Consider the following 23,423-nt stretch of genomic DNA (forward strand, 5'->3'; position numbering starts at 1 on the left):
GATGAACTGACTTGTTCTTTCTTGAAATTTGCCAGGTATCAGTTTGTCTACTGCATGTGTGACCGCTTGCCTCCTTGAATGTTTTCTTGTTCAGTTATTTACCGTTGCTTGGAAAGTAAACAGATTTTGACACGGGAACAAGTGTGCTTAGACGTTCGAGTTTAATCAAAAGAGGAGATGTCCTATGAAAGAAGTCTAGTCCTGCCTTAGGAAAAATGCAAGTTCTTCCAAGGATGAAGTGTAATTTCTGTGTATTTACTGTGGCTTTAGTTGATCATTTTAAAAAAAAAAACACCAGAGAGGACAAGTGTTCTTCAGAAAAGAAAACCATCAGGTAGTAACTTTTCTACTACCTTATGATAACTAACTTAATCTACTTATTTATGATTAAGAGCCCAACCTGTAAATCGTATGATAACCAATAGCTTCAGTAGCTTTCCTCGACGATGGGTGAGCACTGGATCACCAGCAATCGCTTCTGTGGTGACTCCTGTCATATTAGATGGTCAAACTGAGAGACCCCTTCTGAGATTGTCTTTACCTGTTTAAAGTAAAGGCTACCCATGCATAGTGCTTAGATTGTCCTCTAGTGGCTTAAACAGCTACTACGTCACAGTGAGCCCGCTGTGCAGTGCAAAATTAATTGGACTTAAAGTATTGCAAGAAAAATAAGCGTAGCTTCATTTCTCCCCTAGCTATCTCTTTCACTGCAATTTAAATTCCTACTCTTTACATAACCTCAGCAAGAGGTTTTTGAAACAGTCTTTAATTCTGCTGACCTTTACACCCTGTACATCATTTTCTCAGAGGTACTAATTAGTGTTCTTTCTGAAGAAAAAAAAAGTCCCATTTAAATTGTTATATCAGTTTTCTCTTTTACTTTTGGAGTAGAAGCATGCATACCTGAAAACAAACAATCCCAAACCTAGAAAGACTGAAAAGCAGCATTAGCCAAGAGTATCGGCTTTCCCCAGTGACATTCCGCCAAAGACACTTAAAAAAAGGTTGAGAAACGAAATCTCATTATTGCACCTTACTGAAAATAGCCAGCTTACCCTCGTTATCATCCGTGTCGCATCTGTAGTCCTAAAAAGATCAACTCCGTAGGTTTCGAATGAAAGAATACCATAAACACCGTTCCATTTCCATTTCACCCCTTCTTGATCTCCTTCTTGCGTAATTTATTTGGATCTTGATGCAGCAGCGTTATTCACCTTCCGCTGTTGCGCCAACAGGTACTGTTTGGCTGAAGAAGCTGGAGCTGTAGCGTGAAAGGAGAAGACCCGAGTAATGTCATCTCATCAGACACGAGCGGGAGACTGGAAATGACCCCTCCGCTTTCGGCTTAAGAATCGCAGAAGCCAGCCCTGTTGCCTTGGGGATTATGGGGCATCATCAGCTGCTAGGACCCGGCAGCCCCTCGGTGCAGGAGATGATGTGATTGCCTGTTTAGCGATGGCCGACCCCTTGCCCGGCACCAACGGGAGCCTGTCCAACAGAACCGCAGCCAGCCTGGGCAACGGCAGCGGCAGCTGGAAGCCCCGCTTCTCTGATTACGACTGCCACCCTTCACTCTACATCCTCCTGCTTCTGGTGGGCGGCTACAGCGTGGTGACCATCGTGGGCCTCTTCGGCAACCTCTGCCTGATCGCGATCGTCAAGCGGCAGAAGGAAACGCACAACGTCACCAACATCCTGATCGCGAACCTGTCCGTGTCGGACGTGCTCATCTGCGTCATGTGCGTCCCTTTCACGGTGGTCTACACGCTGATGGACCACTGGGTGTTCGGGGAGACCATGTGCAAAGTCAGCTCCTTTGTGCAGTGCGTGTCTGTCTCCGTCTCCAGCTTCTCCCTGGTCCTGATTGCCATTGAGCGGTACCAGTTGATCGTCAACCCCAGGGGCTGGAAGCCCAATATCTCCCACGCCTACTGGGGCATCACTTTCATCTGGATGGCTTCAGCCACCCTCTCCGTCCCTTTCCTCATCTTCTACCACCTCACGGACGAGCCTTTCCGAGACATCACCCTGCACTCCAGTTTCTACAAGGACAAGTACGCCTGCAAAGACACCTGGCCCTCCGAGAGGGACCGGCTGGCCTTCACCACCTGCCTGCTGGCCGTGCAGTACTTCGCCCCGCTGGGCTTCATCTTCGTGTGCTACCTGAAGATCTTCGTGTGCCTGCGCCGCCGCAGCGGCCTGGTGGACCGGCTGCGGGAGAACGAGACGCGGCTGAGCGAGAGCAAGCGCATCAACGCCATGCTGGTGTCCATCGTGGTGGCCTTCGCCATCTGCTGGCTGCCCCTCAACATCTTCAACATCATCTTCGACTGGAACCACGAGGCCCTGCCCAACTGCCACCACAACCTGGTCTTCACCCTCTGCCACCTCCTGGCCATGATCTCCACCTGCATCAACCCCGTCTTCTACGGGTTCCTCAACAAGAACTTCCAGAAGGACCTCAACCTCATGGTGCGCCACTGCAGGTGCGCCGCCACGCAGGAGGACTACGAGAACATTGGCATGTCTACCATGCAGACGGACATCTCCAAGGGGTCTCTGAAGCTGAACAACGCCATGCCCAGCAGCTAGTGGACTGCCAACCGGATTTCCTTTCATTCCTCATCCGGGAAAGCTCCTAGCTGTGCCATTCTCCAGGCTGCTAACCTTTCCGTTTCAAGGCCTACGAGCGCCAGAGACAGCTGTATTTCAAGCACTGTCTAAAATCTCGTTTGCCAAGGAGGTTGTGGCCAAAGCTAAGACCGGTTGCACAAGGTTCGCTTAGCTAATTAGCCTAAAAATTGGGGAAAAAAGTATTGTATGCTTCAATAAACCACTTCAAGGTCAGGTTGTCTTTTGATTTTATAATATTCTTAGATTTATTTCTAGCTCTTCTTGAATTGCTCTCTTTTTGTTGATCTTATCCACTATACACGTTGATTAATAGACTCCAGTGCTCAACCGTATTCATTCTCAACCATATCAACAATTTGAAATTGGTTAAAAAGATAAGTTCTGAAGGAGATGTCCTCTTTTAGCTGTGTGATTTCTATTGTAAGATGTTTTAATATTTATTATTCTGGAAAACTGTGTTTTATGTGCCTGGGCTGTGTGTGTGTGGGGGGGGGAATGAAAATGGAGAATAATCATAATTTTGAATTAGTGTACAAGGTAACCCACTCATACTGCAAGAATGAACATCTCATTTCAAACTGAGCTTTTGGGTAATCATTTTACCACAAATGGTTGTGCTTATCAGAGAGCATAGTGCAAGTGTAATTTATAAGTCTTAATATAACTCTGTCTTTAATGTACTGGCTGCTCACTCGGACAGATGAAATGGAATCTTTGACTGTTTCCTACTGTAGTTTAAGATCTCGGAAACAACTGAGTGTTTTAAAGGGGTGTAGCTCCGTCACAGGAATATTCCTTCACCCTTGGAACTCTAAAGCAGTCTTTTTTCGGTTTTAAATGAAATTTTCTCTGTACACATACAGTAGGACTGTGTTTCTTGTATTATTCTGTGTACTCGCTAAATATTCTCATAAGGCCTGAAATGTGGGAGTATAGCTAAAATCCTCCAGGCACAGTCAAATCAACTACTAAACCGGTTGTGTTTTGATTCTTCGGAAAGATATTCAGACTGGTAAATGAAAATAATCAAGGAGCTGTAATTAGATTGATCTAATGTATCTGCTGGCAGAATGCTTCTACAGCTATATGTTTGTGCTTTTGTGTTCTAAAAGCATCCTGCTAAGACACCAGTGGTCAGCTACAGGACATGGCCACCTGGCTCTTTTTCTAAAATGGCCATAGAATTGCTTTCCAGAAAAAATATTTTTACTTTTTGTTAATGGGCAGAAGCTCAAAGAAGCCTTTGAGATGACATTCTGTAGCTGTCTTTGAATGTGACAGCTGGAACTGATGCCAGCCATCTGCATTTGCATTTCATATTGCTCTGTGTTTCTTGCCCGTTTCCATTTCCCCTGATTTGGTGCTATTGCTTTTGTAGTTCTGAAATCGGAAGTGCTTTCAAACAGTTAATGTTTATGTACATAATTCATATGCTCTGGTTGTGCAGCTGTGATATACGTCATTAAAAAAAATCATCAGTCGAAAAGCCTGCCCTGGGACTTGTAGGTGTGAAGATAACACAGAGACTTGTGCTTAGCACAAGGGCCTCCAGTCCTGCTCTTGAAGAATGCAGGTTTTCTTTGTAACTCAACTCTTACTGACCTGAAGTAGCTCATTATTGGCTTATCTGGACCTTTTTAACAAGTGCTCGTGGCTCTTCAGACGTTGGTTATTTAAAGAAACCTAGAAATTCTGTAGAGTTGCCAGCTCACTGGGACAAGGATAGCACAGTTCTGCTTCAGTGCCTTGACAGTCCCTGCTGATCTTCAAAGGGCTCAGAAACATCACAGTTTTGAAATTTAAATCACTGATCAGTCTTTTCTTTTGTGTTCTAGTTGATGACTTTATAACGCCAGAATGCAAATATCAAATTGTCATTTTACATGTGTTTTTAAAATGAGGAAGGCAACACAGAATATTCCATTTATATTCAGTCACCAAGTCAACATTTATTAAGATGTGGTGAGTGTTAGCTAACCTTAAAATGATATACTGAAAATCTCTTAATGGATGAAAATGGATTGTGTTAAGTCACAAAACTAGGAAATACTTGCAATGTTATGATGGTAGATAACTACTTTAGTTCTAGTTGGATATAGGGGACAAAGATCTGTTTTCTTGAAAAATTCTTCATTTTGTGTTTATAAATGTATTTCTATGTACCCTACCATTCTGTTTAATAGAAGATGTGAATATACTGGTTACCTTACAGTGTTTAACAGGTGTCTGTAATTCATATTAAGTGACAGTAAAAAGGTGTGGCATCAATTCTTCAGTGAATACAGTGAATCTTTATCAAAGCACATATGTTCAATGAGTATAGTTTACAGTGTGACACTTTGCATACATTGCTTCACAGTGGCTTTTAATACTGACATAAAGAGTAATCTAACTATTGTATGGTTTTAAATTTTTTGATCATTATAAATAGCATAATGAAACATTGTGTACTAGCTTAAAAAGGTGTATATACAGTATTCTTATTAATTTGCTCTCTCTTTTTGTATTAAAATGCATGTTGAGCTTATAAAAATTGGATATTTTTATGCTTGTTACATTTATTGAAAGTATATTGTGATAAATAATATTTTTTGTTGATTTTTTTTAATCTGGATGTTTATTGTTCGATATAGATATTCTTTTTAATGTGATTGTAATTTGATCAAAATGTAGTATATTTAAGTGTGATTAAGTACCGTCCAAAGCCTTCACCTAGGATGTATACAATAATTCAGATATTCTTAATGGTTTTGGAAAGAATAGCTTTTACTGTTAGGCAAATTAATTCCGAAAACAGTTATTCTTGTTCTTAAATATTTACTGTTTGGTTATAGGTGAATATAACATATGCTGTCAGTATTTTAAAGCATAAGCTGATATTTCTAAAGTGCATCCTGAGCTAGCCAATTATTTTGTAATGTGCTTCTGGAATGTGGTGCCCTATTGCTTGCTGTTGTCAAAACAGCAGTTCTTGTTTTTAAGAACTGTTCCACAGATGCACACTTTGGATATTTGCTTATAAGTGTTTTGCTGTGCAGCAGAGTGCATATCCGTTTGTACCACCAGCAGATCAGTAAACATGTAAAAGTGTGATTTATACTCTTTACTGTATATGTATACAGTGTGTACAGCAGCAATTGTTCTGTGTGCTACGAACAGGCAATTGATATGGATAGCGTTTTTTCCAGGGTTACATTTTAGGACAATGACGAAAGAACAAAAAGACTAAACAACTATTGTAAATGTATCACAATAACTCATGGTTTCTAGTGCTGAAAAACTGTAAGAAGAATGCTGCTTTATGCTTAAATTGATCAGCAAAATCTTCATGCACTATTGTGAAACTTTTAAAATGTTTTTAAAATTGTGGACACTTCATGTTCATGTCTACCAGTTAATTAAATTTCTGCATATGCTTTTTTGTTTCTATCCTAAATGTGAAACTAATGCAGTGTTTATATTAGTTCTTCACAGATGAGGGCCAAAGTGTCTTAAGGTATTAGAAGGTAATAGAATCAACAGATGCTGATACATCTTTTTACCGTCTTGTAAGTTGATGTAATTAGAGCGGAGTCAGCGCTAAAGCTATGAGTTCCTTGAATTTCGTTTGCATTAGTTTTGCTGTAGACTGTTCTAATACCTGTCATGAATTAAAGGGCATATTAAAAAACAAATCTGAAGAAAAGGTGGTTTGTTTTTCTCCTTTCCGAGTTGGGAAATCTGCAGCTGTGTGTTATACTTGCAACTGAATATAAAATGTGTCTGTCTTTTAATCATCACTAAGGCCATACAGTATTTGGTAAAAGTATCATCCATCCATTTTCTACATCACTTCAGTGGTCCAGTATAGGGTCGTGAGAGAAGCCAGAGTCTAACTTGGCAAGCAAGAGGTGAAAGGCTGGATACACGCTGGGTGGGATGCCAGTCGATCACAGGGCACACACAGACACAAACACGCACGCACTCACACCGGGGCCAGTTTTCCCAGAACCCAGTTACCTTCCCAGCATGTCTTTAGACTCTGGGGGGGAAACCAGAGCACCCACAGGAATCCCACATGGACATGGGGAGAACATACATACTCCATGCAGATTGAGCCCAGGGGTTCAATTCTAATTCTAATGCCTTCATGCCACACATTCCATAAGCAATTCACCATTAACACCAGTAAAAGTCTGTGATGCCTACAATTTCCCTTGTTTCTAATCCTTTAAATTGTTGAAGGGTTTGTCTTAACATTTTACAGTGTCTCCGGAGAATACTGTGTTATAAATGAAGTCTACATACATTGCCTGTATGGTGAGATGGGAGTTTCAGGAGTTAAAGGATAAAACCAAAGAGAATGCTCGCAGAACAAAGGCGTAGGGGCAGGATTTAAAAGTGAGCAGAATTGGGACCCTGCAGATCTTTCACACAACGGAATATAGAATTTAATGAGTGAATCCTGGAACTAAAGAAACTCAAGAGCGGAATCACATACATTTTTATTATGGAGTCAAGAGGCTAAAGAGATCAGGCAAGCGCGCATGGCTTCAAGGCGGTATGCACCGGACTTTAGACATATTAATTTTGCACTCTGTCAGGTCACTGGGTGGGTGATCATACTGTGTACGATTTTACCCACATTAATGAAACTCGAATCAGATCCCAAACCTATATGATCTAGAACCATTCCTAGATATTGGGGAACATTAGGAAGAGCAGTCTGCAATGATGCCTGTGACACACTCTTTGGGTCACGGAGTGAGTGATGTTTTCTATACCAGGGAAATAAATCAATAATAACAATAACGTTAACATTCCTCCCGAGATCAACCTCACTCAGCGCTCTGTGGCATTTCAAGGGCAAGAGGACTCAACTAGATCCCTTCATCTCAGACACGAGAAAGACAAGGTAAATGAAAATACAAGAGAAACATTTTTCATACATTTTTCCCTCTCAGATCAAATGTTTGCAATACATAATTGAGAATACAAGAGGCAAGATGTGGACTTTATCTGTGTGGAATCTGATGGTAACATACCCTTTGTTTTCTTCTGGAAAATCCAGCTTGGTTTCCCTTACAGTAATTTTACCAAAATGAGATTTAGGCAGCTGTGAGGCAAACGTTGAGGAATTATCTGTATAAAAACCAGTATACTCTCTAATATACCAAGACTAAAAGCAAGAAACCACTCTAATCTGGCTAGAAACTGCTTCTGAGGCATCTGGTTTTCTAACAGTGTGATGTTACAATGTCACTGGGATGTGCATGAGAGTCCATCAGTAGCAGTGGAAATTTCCAGAAACTGGCATAGTAATCTAACGGTTTTATGGGTGTCTCATTATTGTACAGAGTGTGATTTATGTTTAGCCAGAGAGGCAGTAAATTGTAAATCGTTGAGCTGAGGGGTTAACTGTACAACTTATTTCAACCATGCACGGATCAGACACACAATTTCTCAGAGCTGTATGTGGGAGAGACTAGTCATTCATCTCCTTCCATTCTGATCTGTCAAGTGTGTGACTCATTACAGCAGTGACATCAGCACCCAGAAGCCCCTGCATCAAACGAACAACATTACAGACACTGCTGTACAGAACAAGCACAAGTATAGAAACTCAAATAGGAACTTGGCCTGGAGATCCAATCTGGAAATGTGTCTCAGACAAGGTCTTGGTCCTGCTGTGCTGACTGTGGGAAACCCCTAGGGACTGTGAATCAGAGTGGATTGGCATGTTGGCTGCTACAATCTGATGGTGTTACATATATGGCCAAAGTGGTTTTCCAGCTCAGGGACTTTACATTCTACATTCTCCAACTTTGCAGCTCAAGTCTTCCATACAGTTTTCTGTTTGCTTTCTTTACCCAAGACAGCACCCAGTTTCAAGATCAAGAGTTGAGCAGCTGACAACTGAATTTTAAAGCCCATATCTATTAGCTTATCAGCAGCATGTCACTTTTTACCAACAGTGTCTTCCCCATTCCTTGCTCCAATTTATCTACTCAGTTACATACAGTAGTCCAGTCAATAGCGTATGCTGATCAGCTGTTCACTGTGCCTGACTTATTGTTAGGAGAACAGTCATCAGTATAATACACTTGATGAAGAAGTGTCTATACCAGTTAGTCAGTATATTCTTAAGTAGTGGCAATTGATATGGGCCAGTATGTACAGTGGTGTGAAAAAGTGTTTGCCCCCTTCCTGATTTCTTATTTTTTTGCATGTTTGTCACACTGAAATGTTTCAGATCATCAAACAAATTGAAATATTAGACAAAGATAACACAGGTAAACACAAAATGCAGTTTTTAAATGAAGGTTTTTATTATTAAGGGAAAAAAAAAATCCAAACCTACATGGCCCTGTGTGAAAAAGTGATTGCCCCCCCTGTTAAAACATAAATCAACTGTGGTTTATCACATCTTTGGAAAGCTGAGTTCAATTTCTCTAGCCACACCCAAGCGTGATTACTGCCACACCTGTTCTCAATCAAGAAATCACTTAAATAGGACCTGCCTGACAAAGTGAAGTAGACCAAAAGATCCTCAAAAGCTAGACATCATGCTGCGATCCAAAGAAATTCAGGAACAAATGAGAAACAGAGTAATTGAGATTTATCAGTCTGGAAAAGGTTATAAAGCCATTTCTAAAGCTTTGGGACTCCAGCGAACCACAGTGAGAGCCATTATCCACAAATGGCGAAAACATGGAACAGTGGTGAACCTTCCCAGGAGTGGCCAGCCGACCAAAATTACCCCAAGAGCACAGCAACGACTCATCCAAGAGGTCACAAAAAACCCCACAACAACATCCAAAGAACTGCAGGCTTCACTTGCCTCAGTTAAGGTCAGTGTTCATGACTCCACCATAAGAAAGAGACTGGGCAAAAATGGCCTGCATGGCAGAGTTCCAAGACGAAAACCACTGCTGAGCAAAAAGAACATAAAGGCTCGTCTCAGTTTTGCCAGAAAGCATCTTGATGATCCCCAAGACTTTTGGGAAAATACTCTGTGGACTGACGAGACAAAAGTTGAACTTTTTGGAAGGTGTGTGTCCCATTACATCTGGCGTTAAAGTAACACAGCATTTCAGAAAAGGAACATCATACCAACAGTAAAATATGGTGGTGGTAGTGTGATGGTCTGGGGCTGTTTTGCTGCTTCAGGACCTGGAAGACTTGCTGTGGTAAATGGAACCATGAATTCTGCTGTCTACCAAAAAATCCTGAAGGAGAATGTCCGGCCATCTGTTCGTGACCTCAAGCTGAAGCGCATTTGGGTTCTGCAGCAGGACAATGATCCAAAACACACCAGCAAGTCCACCTCTGAATGGCTTAAGAAAAACAAAATGAAGACTTTGGAGTGGCCTAGTCAAAGTCCTGACCTGAATCCGATTGAGATGTTGTGGCATGACCTTAAAAAAGCGGTTAAGGCTCGAAAACCCTCCAATGTGGCTGAATTACAACACTTCTGCAAAGATGAGTGGGCCAAAATTCCTCCACAGCGCTGTAAAAGACTCATTGCCAGTTATCGCAAACGCTTGATTGCAGTTGTTGCTGCTAAGGGTGGCCAAACCAGTTATTAGGTTTAGGGGGCAATCACTTTTTCACACAGGGCCATGTAGGTTTGGATTTTTTTCCCTTAATAATAAAAACCTTCATTTAAAATCTGCATTTTGTATTTACTTGTGTTATCTTTGTCTAATATTTCAATTTGTTTGATGATCTGAAACATTTCAGTGTGACAAACATGCAAAAAAATAAGAAATCAGGAAGGGGGCAAACACTTTTTCACACCACTGTATATTTCCTGTTGACTATTTACTGTATATGGTGGTGATCAGACATCAGTGTGCTATATATAGCAGTCAAATACTTAGATTTTACCTTACCCTAGCAATAAATTCAATCCACACTAATACCAGTACTCTGACTATTTACACAATAAATTAATTTAGTTGACAAATTGATCTACAGTAAACATTCACAGTCATATGGAAAATATTCATTTGATTCTGTACTAACTTGTATGTTAGTTATGGTGTCTAAGAGTATTCATAAATACTGAAAAGAAACAAAATTCCAAAGCCAGTATCAAATCCGCAGCACAGTTAATCACTCCAAAATGCAATGGCAGTGCACAACATCTCAAGTGACCACAGTGCTGAACAACTTTCCACTGAAACAGCTGCACGCCCATCCATTTCAATATTTATTACCTCTTAATTATTTAGAAGGCACATGGCAAATTTACAAAGTGGGCATCTGCAAAAGAAAGAAGGTAGAATGCAAATCAAAAACACATTAGTTTCCATTTCATTTTAGGAATTTCATAAAAGTCTGCTGTCCCTCTGCCTCTTGCTAATTAAACAGCAATATGAATATTGCAAAAGACTGAATACCCAATGCAGACATTTTAATTTAAGACAATCTTTTGATTATCATATACCCTTTTAAGTATTTAGACACAAAGCCAGAAACAGATGTAGACAGATAACAAATGAGAGAAATGATCTCCAGGAGTAATAATTGCTAATCTGTTTTCTGAGAAGACGAGTTTGTTTCTCATTAATAGACAATGACAATTTATCAGTTTTTATTGCCAACAGAATGCATGACTTTTGCAATATTTTTTTACAGTTGTTGAAGTGCTCAAAGAGCTAATTATTTTGATTGTTTATACGACATGCTATTTTCTCCATTTCTTTTTTATAACCTTTTATAAGAATGCAGAAAGAAGCATGCAGTTAACTGGGAGAGAACAATTAACTGATTCCCAAGTGAATCTGTCATCCAGTATTGGGGTATTATTAACGGTAAGGAACACAAATGTAGTTTATTTTATTTGAAAATTTTACTTCAATGGATTTATTGGTGTGTTTGTGCATTGGGGGGGTTATAAAAACAAATTAATGTAAAAATCACATTGTTTTCTTAAGTGTACTGGGTTTCAGATACGTCCACCTCCAGCTTTTAAAGTACAGGAGTGTCATTGGACGGCTTTCTTGATATTGAATTAAACACTGGCCAGACATCATGAGGGCTTTTGTTCTTAAAAGGAAGAAGGAAATTCCTTATTTTGTTCTGCCTGTCAGAAGCTAAGACTGGAAGACCAGGCCTTTGGCAGAAATTACTGATGTTGTCACTTTGACTAGGCTTTTCAACTGGATATCTACAGGGAATTGTGAAAACATGATGAAGCTACTCGTGAAATGAGAAATCTCAGATAAACACCAGCTCTGAAACCGCAAATGTCATTATAAGGGGCCATACTTTTTCATGTGGGAGCAAGCTGGCAGTACAGCATGAATAACACTGACACTTTTGCCAGACTAGAGGGGAAAAGGTGTCTAGTTTTATTTTCTCCATACTTCACAGGGTGAGTCTTATGACATTCTGATGATTCCCCTAAGAAGATAATAAGCCTTGACTAACAGGGGTGTTCAACTAAAATCTTTTCAAGGAAAATTGAATTACTGTGCTTCCTGGCTAAATCGATGTATTATCCGTTATTAGTTTAAATTATTCTTTGTTCATTTTTTTGATAAATAAAAAGCAGCTTTTTCCCTTTAAGCCTTGTTAAAACCAGATTACAAAAAACAGCTTTTTCAGATCTACAGTGGTGTTGCTTTTATCTGCTTTCTTTTTGTAGGATTAATAAAATTGGTGAAAAATTACAGTTGATTTTGTGCTAAACATCATCTAACACTTATGATTGTAAATCACAAAAAATGACGCGGAGCCGATGTGGTTTACTGGCAGTTTTGTCACTGTTACTTCATCGCCTGCCTATAGGAACTTTTAAAGCTGTAGGTGTCCAGTGGGGAAACAATGAGACAGATTTCTGAAGCTCATTGCAGCTGACCTTCATGCAACACTAATAACATTCAGCCTTTGTCGATCCGCTGCTTGAGGAAAACTTCCCTAGTGTCACAGATGTCGGAGAGGCGTGCCGTGGAATGGCAGGAGAACGGAAAACACCTTATGCTTAGCAGCGAAATGGGGTTTAGCCCGAGCTCAGCAGGTCAGACGATGTCGGGTAGAAACCTATGTCCTTAGGCCACGGAGGAGACAACCTGGTCCTAGGCGGGTCTCAAGACATCTGAACCCTCAGTGCTGAGCGAGGAGGAAAGGGTGACCCGGAAATATATAGCCCCAAATAGGGACACACCGGAAGGACAAGCAAAGCACAGGGAAACTAGGGACAGGACTAGCTGTAGAAGGCACCCCCATTTCATGGACAGCTCCTGATGCCCAAAAAACAAATGAGCTGCACATCACTGGGGGGAGGAAAAACCTAATTTAACTGAAAGGAAACCTCCGGGTGTACCTCCAGTACCATTTATATATTCAAGTTGCAGGTTTCACACCTACTTGTTAATATAGACAGCACACATTTATCTGGAGTGCTTTTGGATGATTAAGTATAAAAAGGTTAACTTGCTGCTGTCATCTTCCAAAAGTATTCTAGACCATCTTTGCTCTTCCTTATATTTCAGACATCTGTTTAGGTATTGGTGATATTAATATAGAACAATTATATTCTGATCAAAAGAGCTTTAGGTAAAATAAAACCATTCTTCTGTACCAATAAGGTACAAAATTTTCATCTGAGTTTTTTTTTCACTTTTGAATAACATTGACTCGGGATGTACCTCAATCAGGTGTATGTGTGAGACATCAAACAACATTTTCTGTTGCTCTGATGAAGAGATGGAAATCTCATTTGCAAAAGTGAGCTCAAGTGGAAATGAAAGTCATTAACAGACCCACATGAAACTATCCAATATCTTGTGTGGCACAATAGCACATTTCCCAATAGAAAAGACTCTATAAACTTCACTTGCTGTCAATGCAATTAAATCACAATCAAGCAGTTCCAAGAGAGGAGATTGAAGAGCAAGTTTTTAATTTACTGCCTGAACATGTTCCTGCTTAAAACACTTTTTGCTTTGTGAGTTCTGGAGGGTTATAACCTATCATGTTGCTCTTAGCAGGAATGCCAATACGGTGCAGAAACAAAAGGACAATTCTTTCTCGCTTAATTAAAAACTGAGATTAAATAATGAAATGTAAATGCATACATGTAGAACCATTATAGATAGGTCTGTGGATGTGTGAGCGTGTGCCTACAGTTCCCTATTTATAACCTTCTCACTTACTTTCAGAATTATATTATAGTAGATTAGATTTTCTATCCATCCAATTCTAACCTTCCAATTCAGGTTCAAGGGGCAGTCGGAGCCTATCCTAGCAAGCAGGCAGGGTACACCCTGGTCGGGACACTAGACCATTGCAGGGCAGACACACAGACACAAACACAGACACACACCAGGGCCACTTTTCCCAGAACCCAATCAACCTTCCAGTATGTCTTTGGACTGTGGGAGGATTCAGACACAAAGTTCCAAAGAACATACAACCTCCATGCAGACAGCACTGAAGGAATTTAACCCAGGGTACCAGCGCTGCCAGACAGCAATGCTAACTTTTGTGCTTATATTATATATACCGTATATTATATGCTTACCATTATTAGTCTTCAACAGAGAAGAATATGGGGGGACCTCAGCCAAGTATTAAAAATCCTCAAAGGGACTGACCATTCAATCCAGTTAATGTCTTCAGAATGGACAGTGAAGCTATACCTACTGTATGTAGAAGTGCATTAAAAAGGGACAAAGGACATTTCTTTATACAAAGGGTTGTGGGAGTATGGAGCTTCAAGCTACACAGCGATGTTGTAGGCCTACCTTGGCTTGTTCCAAGAAATGGGTGGCTGAGAGCCTTAAATCAATTTACTGCTAGCAAGCACAATGGCAAAGGGGGCTCCTCTTGAATGAAAACTTTCTTACATGTTTCCAAACATCGCAGACACCCATACTGTTCTTAGTGAACTTCTTTTCTTCTATATGTATGTTCAGAAATAAATTATTCTTACATGCCTGAGTGTATGTAGGCTACATAACAAAACATAGAACATATCATGAAAGTATATTTCAGACATAGGCACAAAGTTCATTGTTAAGTTAAAGAATAAACATGTTTGAAAATATGTTTTAAAACAGGACAATGATTGTCTAAAATGAATTGATTTTCATTGGAGATCTCCTTTCTTTCGAATGTGTTCTCTCTATGTGTGACTTTGAAGTGCTTCACTGGCTTTCAGGAAAACGTCGGCCAGGTGGTGATGTTGAAACGAATTACAGTTTGTCTGTTAAAGTGCCTTGTTTGTAGTCAGGTCATGTTTGTGACATTAAATGACTCAGAGTTCATAACTGGTTTAGTAAAAGGCAAGGAAGGTTCTGCAAGCAGTGGTCACAGTGTGTCGAGCAAGAAGTAGTACTGTTATGTACTTGAAAGGAACAAGCACAGGTGTATTCCCTGCTGAAAAGAGAAGAAAAGAAACACAATGTTTCGGCTGTGGAGCCTTCTTACGCCCGAAGTACACCTGTACTTGTTCCTTTGCAGCCCCTTTTATTGTGGGGAAAGGGGTTATTGAAAGGATTACGAATGTTGTAATGTTTCTTTCTGTAGCTCTTATTAGGCTGTCGTGTAGGCTATATAGCATGTTCTAACAAAGAGTAACCCCGTTACCAAAGAGCGCTCTGAATGAAATACATGTCTGTCATACGTCTGCGTCTTTCAGTCTGGGGTAAGTGTCAGGACATATTCCTCCAAATCAGGGTCCGCCGGACCAAGGACTCGTTTATCAACTGATACTGTATATAAGCAGGTGTTTAGTAGAAATGTTTTCTATTTCCCAGGGCCTTTTATCATGAACGTTTTGTGTCTGTCAGACTTAAGATAATATTTCACAGCTGCAGCATTGCAGTACGGTGTTCTACAATGTCTCGCTATCAACGCGGACAAGGTTAACGTTTGATTTAAAGTGACGAGTTGGCCCGAGTGAATTGTTCCCCGACATCCGTTACAAATATTTTCGGACACTGTGGGAATATGCAGTTACACGTCTTTCAGCGTCTGGTGATGTTCGTGACTGTTGAAAAAATCCCCGGCCTTACAGAAGGTAAATTATTTTAGAATCATATTTCTACACTGTGAATCTGCACCATACATCTTTGTAAATGATTGTTCTTCGTGGTTAATGAATTCTAGCCCAAGGAAAATTGGCAACCCTCATAAAGGTGCGTTACTACACCCCTCTGCCTGTCACGATCGCTACTCCTCCTCTTAAGGGCGCTCCAGCTCTTCTTTGTTCTGCCCCCATTACCTGCACCTGTTTCTTATTTCCGTTCCACCTTAAAAGCCGGACGCAGACGTCACTCCTGGTTCCTCATTGAATTCTGCTTCGTGAGAGCCCGGGGTCCTGCTGCGTCTGGCTTCGTTATGCTTTTAACCTTCGGTTCCTGATTCCTGCCCCGCCGGTTCCGACCCAGTTCATGGTTTTATTTCCTGGATGGATCCCCTGACCTTGGACTCTGCTCTTCTGTTTTGGATTCCCCGTTTGGCTTTCGTCTTTGTTTGTTCGCCCCGGACTCACTTCCCCAGGACACCTGCTCACCTTGGACACGCCCCCCTGTCTCATGACCCTCTCCTGCGTGACTTTCCCCAGTGTTTCTTCACTCCCTTCCGGATCGTGTCGTCTGCCTAGGGCCCGGAAAGAACTGCTCGTGACGCTACCCGAAAGGGAAACCTGTATAATTAACACTTGCAGCCATTACATTTTTGCAAGTAATGGCACAAATGGGAGGCTCTTCGTGTATCGCATGACACGCATCCCGGGAAAGACTGTTCACAATGTTGTGAAGTCACACGGTGTTACTTTGAACCAATTAAGTCTTGCAGTAGCTCAGCACTGCTTTGCTGAGTAAAACGGAGAATGTGTGTGCTGGACAACAGTTGGCGACACACCACAGGTGAGGAGGTTTCGTTCATATTCGAAGAACCACGTGTGAATTAGTGTGGTAAACCGTACAAGCGGGACAAAGAGCCAAGCGCAAAATGAGCCACAAACCACCGTCTTACAGGAGGTACATTCAATAATATAGTTTTGAGAGTGGCCTGGAGCCAACAGCTGTGGACGAGTGCATAAAAATACAGTAGGAAAATTGCACAATGTCGCTGCATTTGAAGGTGTTCTTTTTTTCATAAAGAATGTGTTTTTTCATAAAGGGTGTAATTATTGATGTTCTTCCCATTTGTCTGTTAAAATGCTCAACAGCCACATGTCCGTCATTTTGACAGCGTGAGGGAGGGTAATGGCTGCGCATTGAAAATGTGAAATTCCGGTTGGAAAAACAACATAGAGCGAAGAATGTAACTATGACAACGAGCAGATCATCAGCAGTCTCAATATGGCGCTGAGGTTAGTTTTACCTTTCTTTGTGAGCTGGTCAGTGGAACAGAGTACATGTATTAGGCTTGTTGCATTCACGGGTGAGGTTATCCAGATCGCTGACAAATACTGATTCTACCAACGCTGTTGGGATCCAGTGTTGGAAACGTTTTCTTGGATCTTAACAAATGATAAAATAGTGGAAAAACTTTGGAGCTGAGCAAGCAGGTCTCGATCTTCGGGCGATGTGCTTACGAGACGCACATCCACAAAAACGCTGACTGCGGTCTGCATCGAATGTTATCGGCATCTTTCTGTAAACTCAAGAAAATTGTTGCCATATATTCTGGCGGAGCACAGGCTGTGCAAAGATCTGCTTTTCACACAGCGCGGTCACTCGTCAAAGTCTGATGTGAAGAAACATGTTCTTCACGTTACAGAAGTAACAACATTTTCTTTTTAACTTGAGATGGAGTACCAAATTGCTCCTGTCCATAACACTATTTCTGTGATATTTTAGTGTACAAATATGACTTGTTTCAAAAGCTTAAATGAAACTTTTTTTTTTTTACCTCGACGTGTAAGATGACAGTAACACGTTTTCCCCCTAGTGCTATTCTCCCCATATTCCAGTTGCAGTAATCCTGAAGGTGTCATTTCTCGTAATGTTAGTAACTCTTTCATTTATTGCCTACACGTTTTCAGAAGAGAACTCGCTCGATATATATAATAGAAGCCGCTTTGCAGACACTGGTAGAAAGGAAAGCCTCTAAAGATTAGTCTCCGGGATTTGTGTATTCAATCAAAAGTAATTCTTCGTGTATTGCTGTCATTATCGTTATTTTATCTTTTATTCGTCTTTTTTTTTACTAACACCACTGCATCACACTGTAGTGGCTGAATAAATCCCAGCTAAAAATTCATATGAGTGATGATAATTGAAGACGGCAGTAATATGCCCCTCTCTTCAACTCCACTTTCCAATAAAAGAGTAAAAGTTTTTGGACTCTGTGTACTCTTGCTCTAATAAGTGCTTTGGCCTGACTTGAGTAGAATCCCTGATGAGAGCATTAGAGTCACTATACGCGTTCTTGTGTGTTTGCTGAGATGACGAAGGGCTTGATTACACTCGAGCCTTCCTCATTTAATTTGCATCCCTCTTTGATTTGGTTTCATCTGAGCTCTGCTGCCAGAGCCTGCCTGTCCTGTGTTCTGGAATAAAACAATGTATTGAGGAAGAAAGAACAGCGGGGGGGGGGGGAAAATGAAATCGCGGATGATTGGGCTTCACCTTAAGGGGGATTTAACAAATCAAAGACTGTACTGCACCGAAACTGTGGTGTGATGTTCCTTTCTATTTTCTAGACTCTAGATCAGCTCCGGATTTGAATTTGCGTGCTCTTGTGTCTAGACATATTTCGATAGTTGGAGCCATTTAGAGATGGTCCTTGAAACATACACAAGACATCACCCCAGAGGGTAGCAGACGTGAAAGGTCTTGTTAAAATTCCCCTTTTTCATAGCTCCAGGAAGAAAACAATTCCAAAATAAAGTTGCGTGTATGTTGCCTTAAGGCTGTTGTCTTCATAAAACTACCTAACAAAGACATCATTGATCATCTGATTAAGCATTCAGTTATCTTCAATATTCATTTAAAATGTCTTAGATTTGATCCAGATGATTTTTTTATTAATGTGATCTTCCAAACAACTATTCTACAGTTCTAAAGGACTGACTTCAGACTGAAGGTTAGATGACCCCCCCCCCCCTTTATTCTAACATATTGCTGTCTTCAGTTTCTTCCAACTGACAAACAATTAAATCTTCCCAAAATGCTGACTTTTTATGTTACATTTGTCTTGTGCTGTATATAAGTACAACATGTCTGTTAGGAGACTGAAATACTGTATCAGATTTTTTCCATTTTCCATTATGAAACTACTCAAGTTATAACAAAGCCAAATTACTCCCCAATCATACTGTACTACTGGCAAATACTGCGTGTTCTGTGCTAATCTAGTCTAGTTAAAAATAGTACGGATAGTCTGGATATACTGTGATGGAGAAAAGTGGCCAATGGAATACTTTAACATCATCACATAAAGTTCAATAACTGTGGCAAATTAACATAACGTTACAATTCTCCCTGTGATTTGTAATAAGAGAGCCTTTCTCCTAATGGTATCGATTTCGCTAAAAGCCTGTGACTACTGTGATTAAATCTCACATGCTAACAGCATTGACAGAAATGCTTGTGCCTGAATTACGTTCTTTTAGATGGGTGGATTAGAACATGATCATCAACTGCATGAAAGGACATGAATGTAAATGATCACACACAAGCAACCGAAAAGGAATCTTGATGTTTCATGCAGATGAGTAAGAGGGGGGTTTTCTGACTGCAGTGTCAGGTTAGAGATGCGACCTGCTTTTCCAAAGCTGAGCCCCCCGGCAAGGTTTATTGTAAAGGATGTGTTTTGGATTCTGGAAAATTTGTTCTTGTGGATATTGCCGAGTTCATACACATGTCTACGAAAATGATGATACATTTTTTTGTACATAAAATCAATAACCTAGTCCAGAGAATTCGCAACATAATTGCTTGTTTTCTGCAGAAGAGACCTCCAATACACCGGATCAGTAAATGATTCCTAGAAGGAATGTTACTTTCCTAGAAAACACATGTATGCTGTTGTGTAGGCCTCTCCCTGCTCCCAGGTGAATGAGTGTCTCCTGCAGCTTCCGGATCACCTGCAGTGATTTCGGGAAGAGCTAGACATCCTGTTGTTTTATCACTCCAAAAGGTGAACACGGACATCTTAATGTGTGCAGCGGGGTCAGAGAAGCCTGTTTGCCTCAAATCTTATTCTGTGTGTGTGTGTGTGTGTGTGTGAGATGAAAAATGAATCAAAATTTCTCAAGGGAAAAGAGAAGGTCTAGACGTTCACTTTCGTCCATTCCTGCTACAAGATATCCCATGCATAAAATGAAACAAAAGAATTTATGATGCCCTTAATGTTATGCGTTGAGTTTAAAACGGGGAACATTGCCCAGTTTGGTACTGTTTCCTCTCCCACCATCCCCATCTTCATGCTGCCCCTACCCTGTCGAGGTGACCATTGCTTCCTCGGACATTTCCGCAGTGTCAGAGCCAGGGCGTGGAGTGATGCAGCTCCCTCTGACAGTTCAGCGAGCTCGCAAGCACCTGGGGAGCCACCAGGGGTCACTGCAGCACAGCACGCAGATGAGGGCAAGGCCAGCTCAACGTCAATCAACCTTGATAACACTTAGCCACCTGTGCACTCCACTTGAGGGATCTGAGTCACACTAGGCTCATGGCATAGCCCTGGTTCAAGCCCGCAAAGATCAAACAGGTGCATTGCTGGGTTCAAGGGAGTGTTCTGCAAGTACAAGAGAATATCACTACCAGAGAGCTAAACATTGAAACTATAAGCTAAAATCAGCCTTCAAAGGAGGATCCAACTATATTTAGTTGCCTCCTAGCTCCCTTGACAGTTGAACAGTTCTGGTGGCGCACAAGCTGGTGGATCTCGCCAGCACTTCTTTACTCAAAGAGTTGTGGAAGTATGGAACAGGGTTACCAGCCATGTTGTTACAGCTGATTAAATATCCCCTCTCAAGACACACCTGGATGAGATCATTGGTATCAGGTAGCCAAATGGATGTGCTGAATGGCTTATTTTAATTCGTAACCTTTGTTATGTTCATTTTAAAGAGCACAAGCTGTGCTTTAAGCTTTTTGTTTTTTAAGCAGCTTTAGACACTTTTGCACCCTTTGGTTTTTGTTTTAAAAATAAGATAATGAGTCTCTGTCCTACCTTCCCTTTGGGCATGTTACTCCAAAAGAACTTCTGTCCCCTCTCTGTGCAAGTGATGGCCTAGAATACAGTCTCTCAGCTTTGTAAGACATATTCTCCAGGAGACGTAGAGAATACATGACAGGACGCATTTTTATATTGTAATATGATCTAGGAGCAAAAAAGGAAACTAAGATGCATGGAAGAATGTTTAAACTACTTATATGACCTTAAAAGAGGTGATATAGAGCAAATGTTTTAAAAAAACATTAATGACACCATAGAACACAGTGTTGACATTTAAGTAATTGCCTTTAATATCCTTTACTTTTAATGAATCTTTTATGGGATCTGACCCCCTTCAGGGTTTTATTAATTTATAATCAAATAGCTATCTTGTGCAAGCTCTTCTGTGCTGATCCTTTAAGACGTTATCCGTTTAAAGCAAATGAATGGAAAGTGGCAGATTAATGATTACCTATGCAAGCCATGCTTCTCCATCAGAGAAGAACATGAAAGACACTCCACATGTAAAAAATGTTGTATTTGGGGGAAGATGAATATTTTATACTGTATGTTATAAAAATGGACATTAAAATACATATTCATTCACATTATGCTCTCCAGCTGACTGCCCCTAATAGCCTGGAGTGGTGCGTATATTTCACACATCAAAAATGAGGTTGTTAATGAGCTACATGTGCTCACTCTTCCTTTCAGTACCCTCTGTGTGACAAAGCACTTGCACAAATTAAAGAGTCCCATGGAGCTAAAGGCTGAGGGTGCCGGGAGGTTTACTTTGGTTTTAGTCTATTTGGCTTGAGGAATAACAACTTGGGCCATGAGTGGGTAGTGATTCGCCCTCCTCACGCAGGTGAGATCAGCCCAGGGGCTTCTACAAGGGCAGCGAGGATGGGGTTGATGGAGTGTTGCCAAGCCACACCTGGACCGGGAATGACGTGGCTGAGCAACACCTGGATCTGAAGGAGGGAGGAGGAAATTGGTTGTATAGGGGAGCTTGTCCTCCTGCAAAACCTCCAGTGTAAACTCTATAAATCCAAATTTCACCCCACAACTTCTACTTTTCTAAGCACACACACTTTTCATTGATACTGCATCTGCAGTGTATCAGTTTTTAGATGGATGAACAGTTTTCGAGACACACAAGAAGGTGGGATACATCTTTATGCAAAGGGTGGTGGGAGCATGGAACAAGCCACCCAGCCATGTTGGTAAAGCTGATACACTGGCTTCTTTAAAAAAAAACTGCTGGATAAGAGCATTCCTCTCATGAGAGCATCTTAATCTCAACATAAACTATTAACTAACAAACAGGCTAGTACAGGGTCCTCCTGTCTGTACCCTTTTTTCCGTTAACATGACTGAGCCTGTGCTCTTGTGGAAGCCAAGCACATTAAGAAAGCAGTGATTAAAAGGGGTAAACAGTGCTTAGCACTGCAGCGTGCCACTGCAATGCTATTACCCTTTTTCAGTTGTCATTGTTTCTAACTAAAATCAGTTTCTCTTGCCAAAGGAAAGAGATGGCTGCTTATGCATCTGCTTTGTGAATGGAAAATCCCTTTGAGATTTTGTGGGAACACAGTCCAACTGGATCTCTCTCACTGGTGGCAGGGAAAACTAAGCATCTAAAATGATGCACATGATATTACGTTAATACTTTTGGCACAGTCCAATCTATAAGATGCCATCTTAAATCACTGTGAAATCCAAAGTAGGCACAGCTGAGCTGGTAGGGACAGATGGCTTCATTTTAGCCTGTGCTGTTTTCTTATGATATTGAGCATCATTCAAAATCCTGGTGAGGTCCAGCGCATTCCAGCAGTCCCTCATCAGTGGAAGTTGTTATACTGTAAATGGACTGACTCATCCTGTCTAGATTACCCCAAGCCTTCTGTTTCTGCCATGAGTGGAACATTAATACAGCCTTTTCAGAATACGACTGACAGGCTGCATCTTCATTTCCTCTGCTAAACTAATGTTTCTGCACTGTAATTGTCTTCACAGCCTGAAATGTTCAAACCTCCATACAAATAGTGATTGTAAGGTGAATGATTACAAGGTACTAGCTAAAAAGCACTGATATGTTGTTACACTAAGAAGAAAATAATTCCAGACACAATTTTGCCCATATTGATGTTCCCTGAAGAAGTAATTGTTATTCAAGCTGGCAAAATTTGTATATGTGCATGAAGACACTGAATGGAAGAATAAATGAAACATAAACATTAAGTTAATAAAAATAAGTTGTTGAGCATTTTAGATAAGAAGTTTCAGTACGTGGGAAGCAGCTCTTTCTTCGTGATGATCCCTCTCTCTTAGTGTGGAAATGCACTACTGTCCTTGTGTCTTTTTCATTCCTCTCAGCTAAATGTTTTCTTTTTTTCTTAGGCTCAGAATCCGAAGCTGTTGTGAAAAGGCAGTTCTGCACCAGCTGCTCTACATGTACTGCTCAAACAAAGCCATCTGTTTAGGGTTCACTTGCCTGTGGGAGAGAAACGCTGCGCGGTCTGTGTTTTTTTTTTGCTTGTTTTGTAGAGGTCTTGTCAGGTGGAGAGCAACAAGCCCTTTGCTCTGTGTTAGACTCAATCAGTGCCGGCTTATAGGCCAGACATTGGGCAATGGAATTAACTGAGATGGTGCACAACTGCTGCCAGGAGAGCTGCCAGGAC

At 40.9% G+C, this 23,423-nt stretch overlaps 1 protein-coding gene across 1 annotated transcript; it reads left to right on the forward strand.

The window, feature by feature from the left end:
- Positions 1-1,455: 1,455 nt before the first annotated feature.
- Positions 1,456-6,319, forward strand: LOC148821340 (neuropeptide Y receptor type 6-like). The gene has a single exon (XM_088931906.1). The coding sequence runs from the start codon at positions 1,456-1,458 to the stop codon at positions 2,590-2,592; it is 1,137 nt and encodes a 378-aa protein (XP_088788032.1). The 3' UTR covers positions 2,593-6,319.
- The last annotated feature ends 17,104 nt before the right edge of the window (positions 6,320-23,423 follow it).

Source organism: Atractosteus spatula, chromosome 14, assembly GCF_055471065.1.
Source record: "Atractosteus spatula isolate fAtrSpa1 chromosome 14, fAtrSpa1.hap1, whole genome shotgun sequence".
NCBI classification, from domain to species: Eukaryota; Metazoa; Chordata; class Actinopteri; order Semionotiformes; family Lepisosteidae; genus Atractosteus; species Atractosteus spatula.

Excerpts from the sequence above, each read along its gene's own strand:
- LOC148821340 (XM_088931906.1), top strand. The coding sequence starts at position 1,456 with ATGGCCGACCCCTTGCCCGGCACCAACGGGAGCCTGTCCAACAGAACC.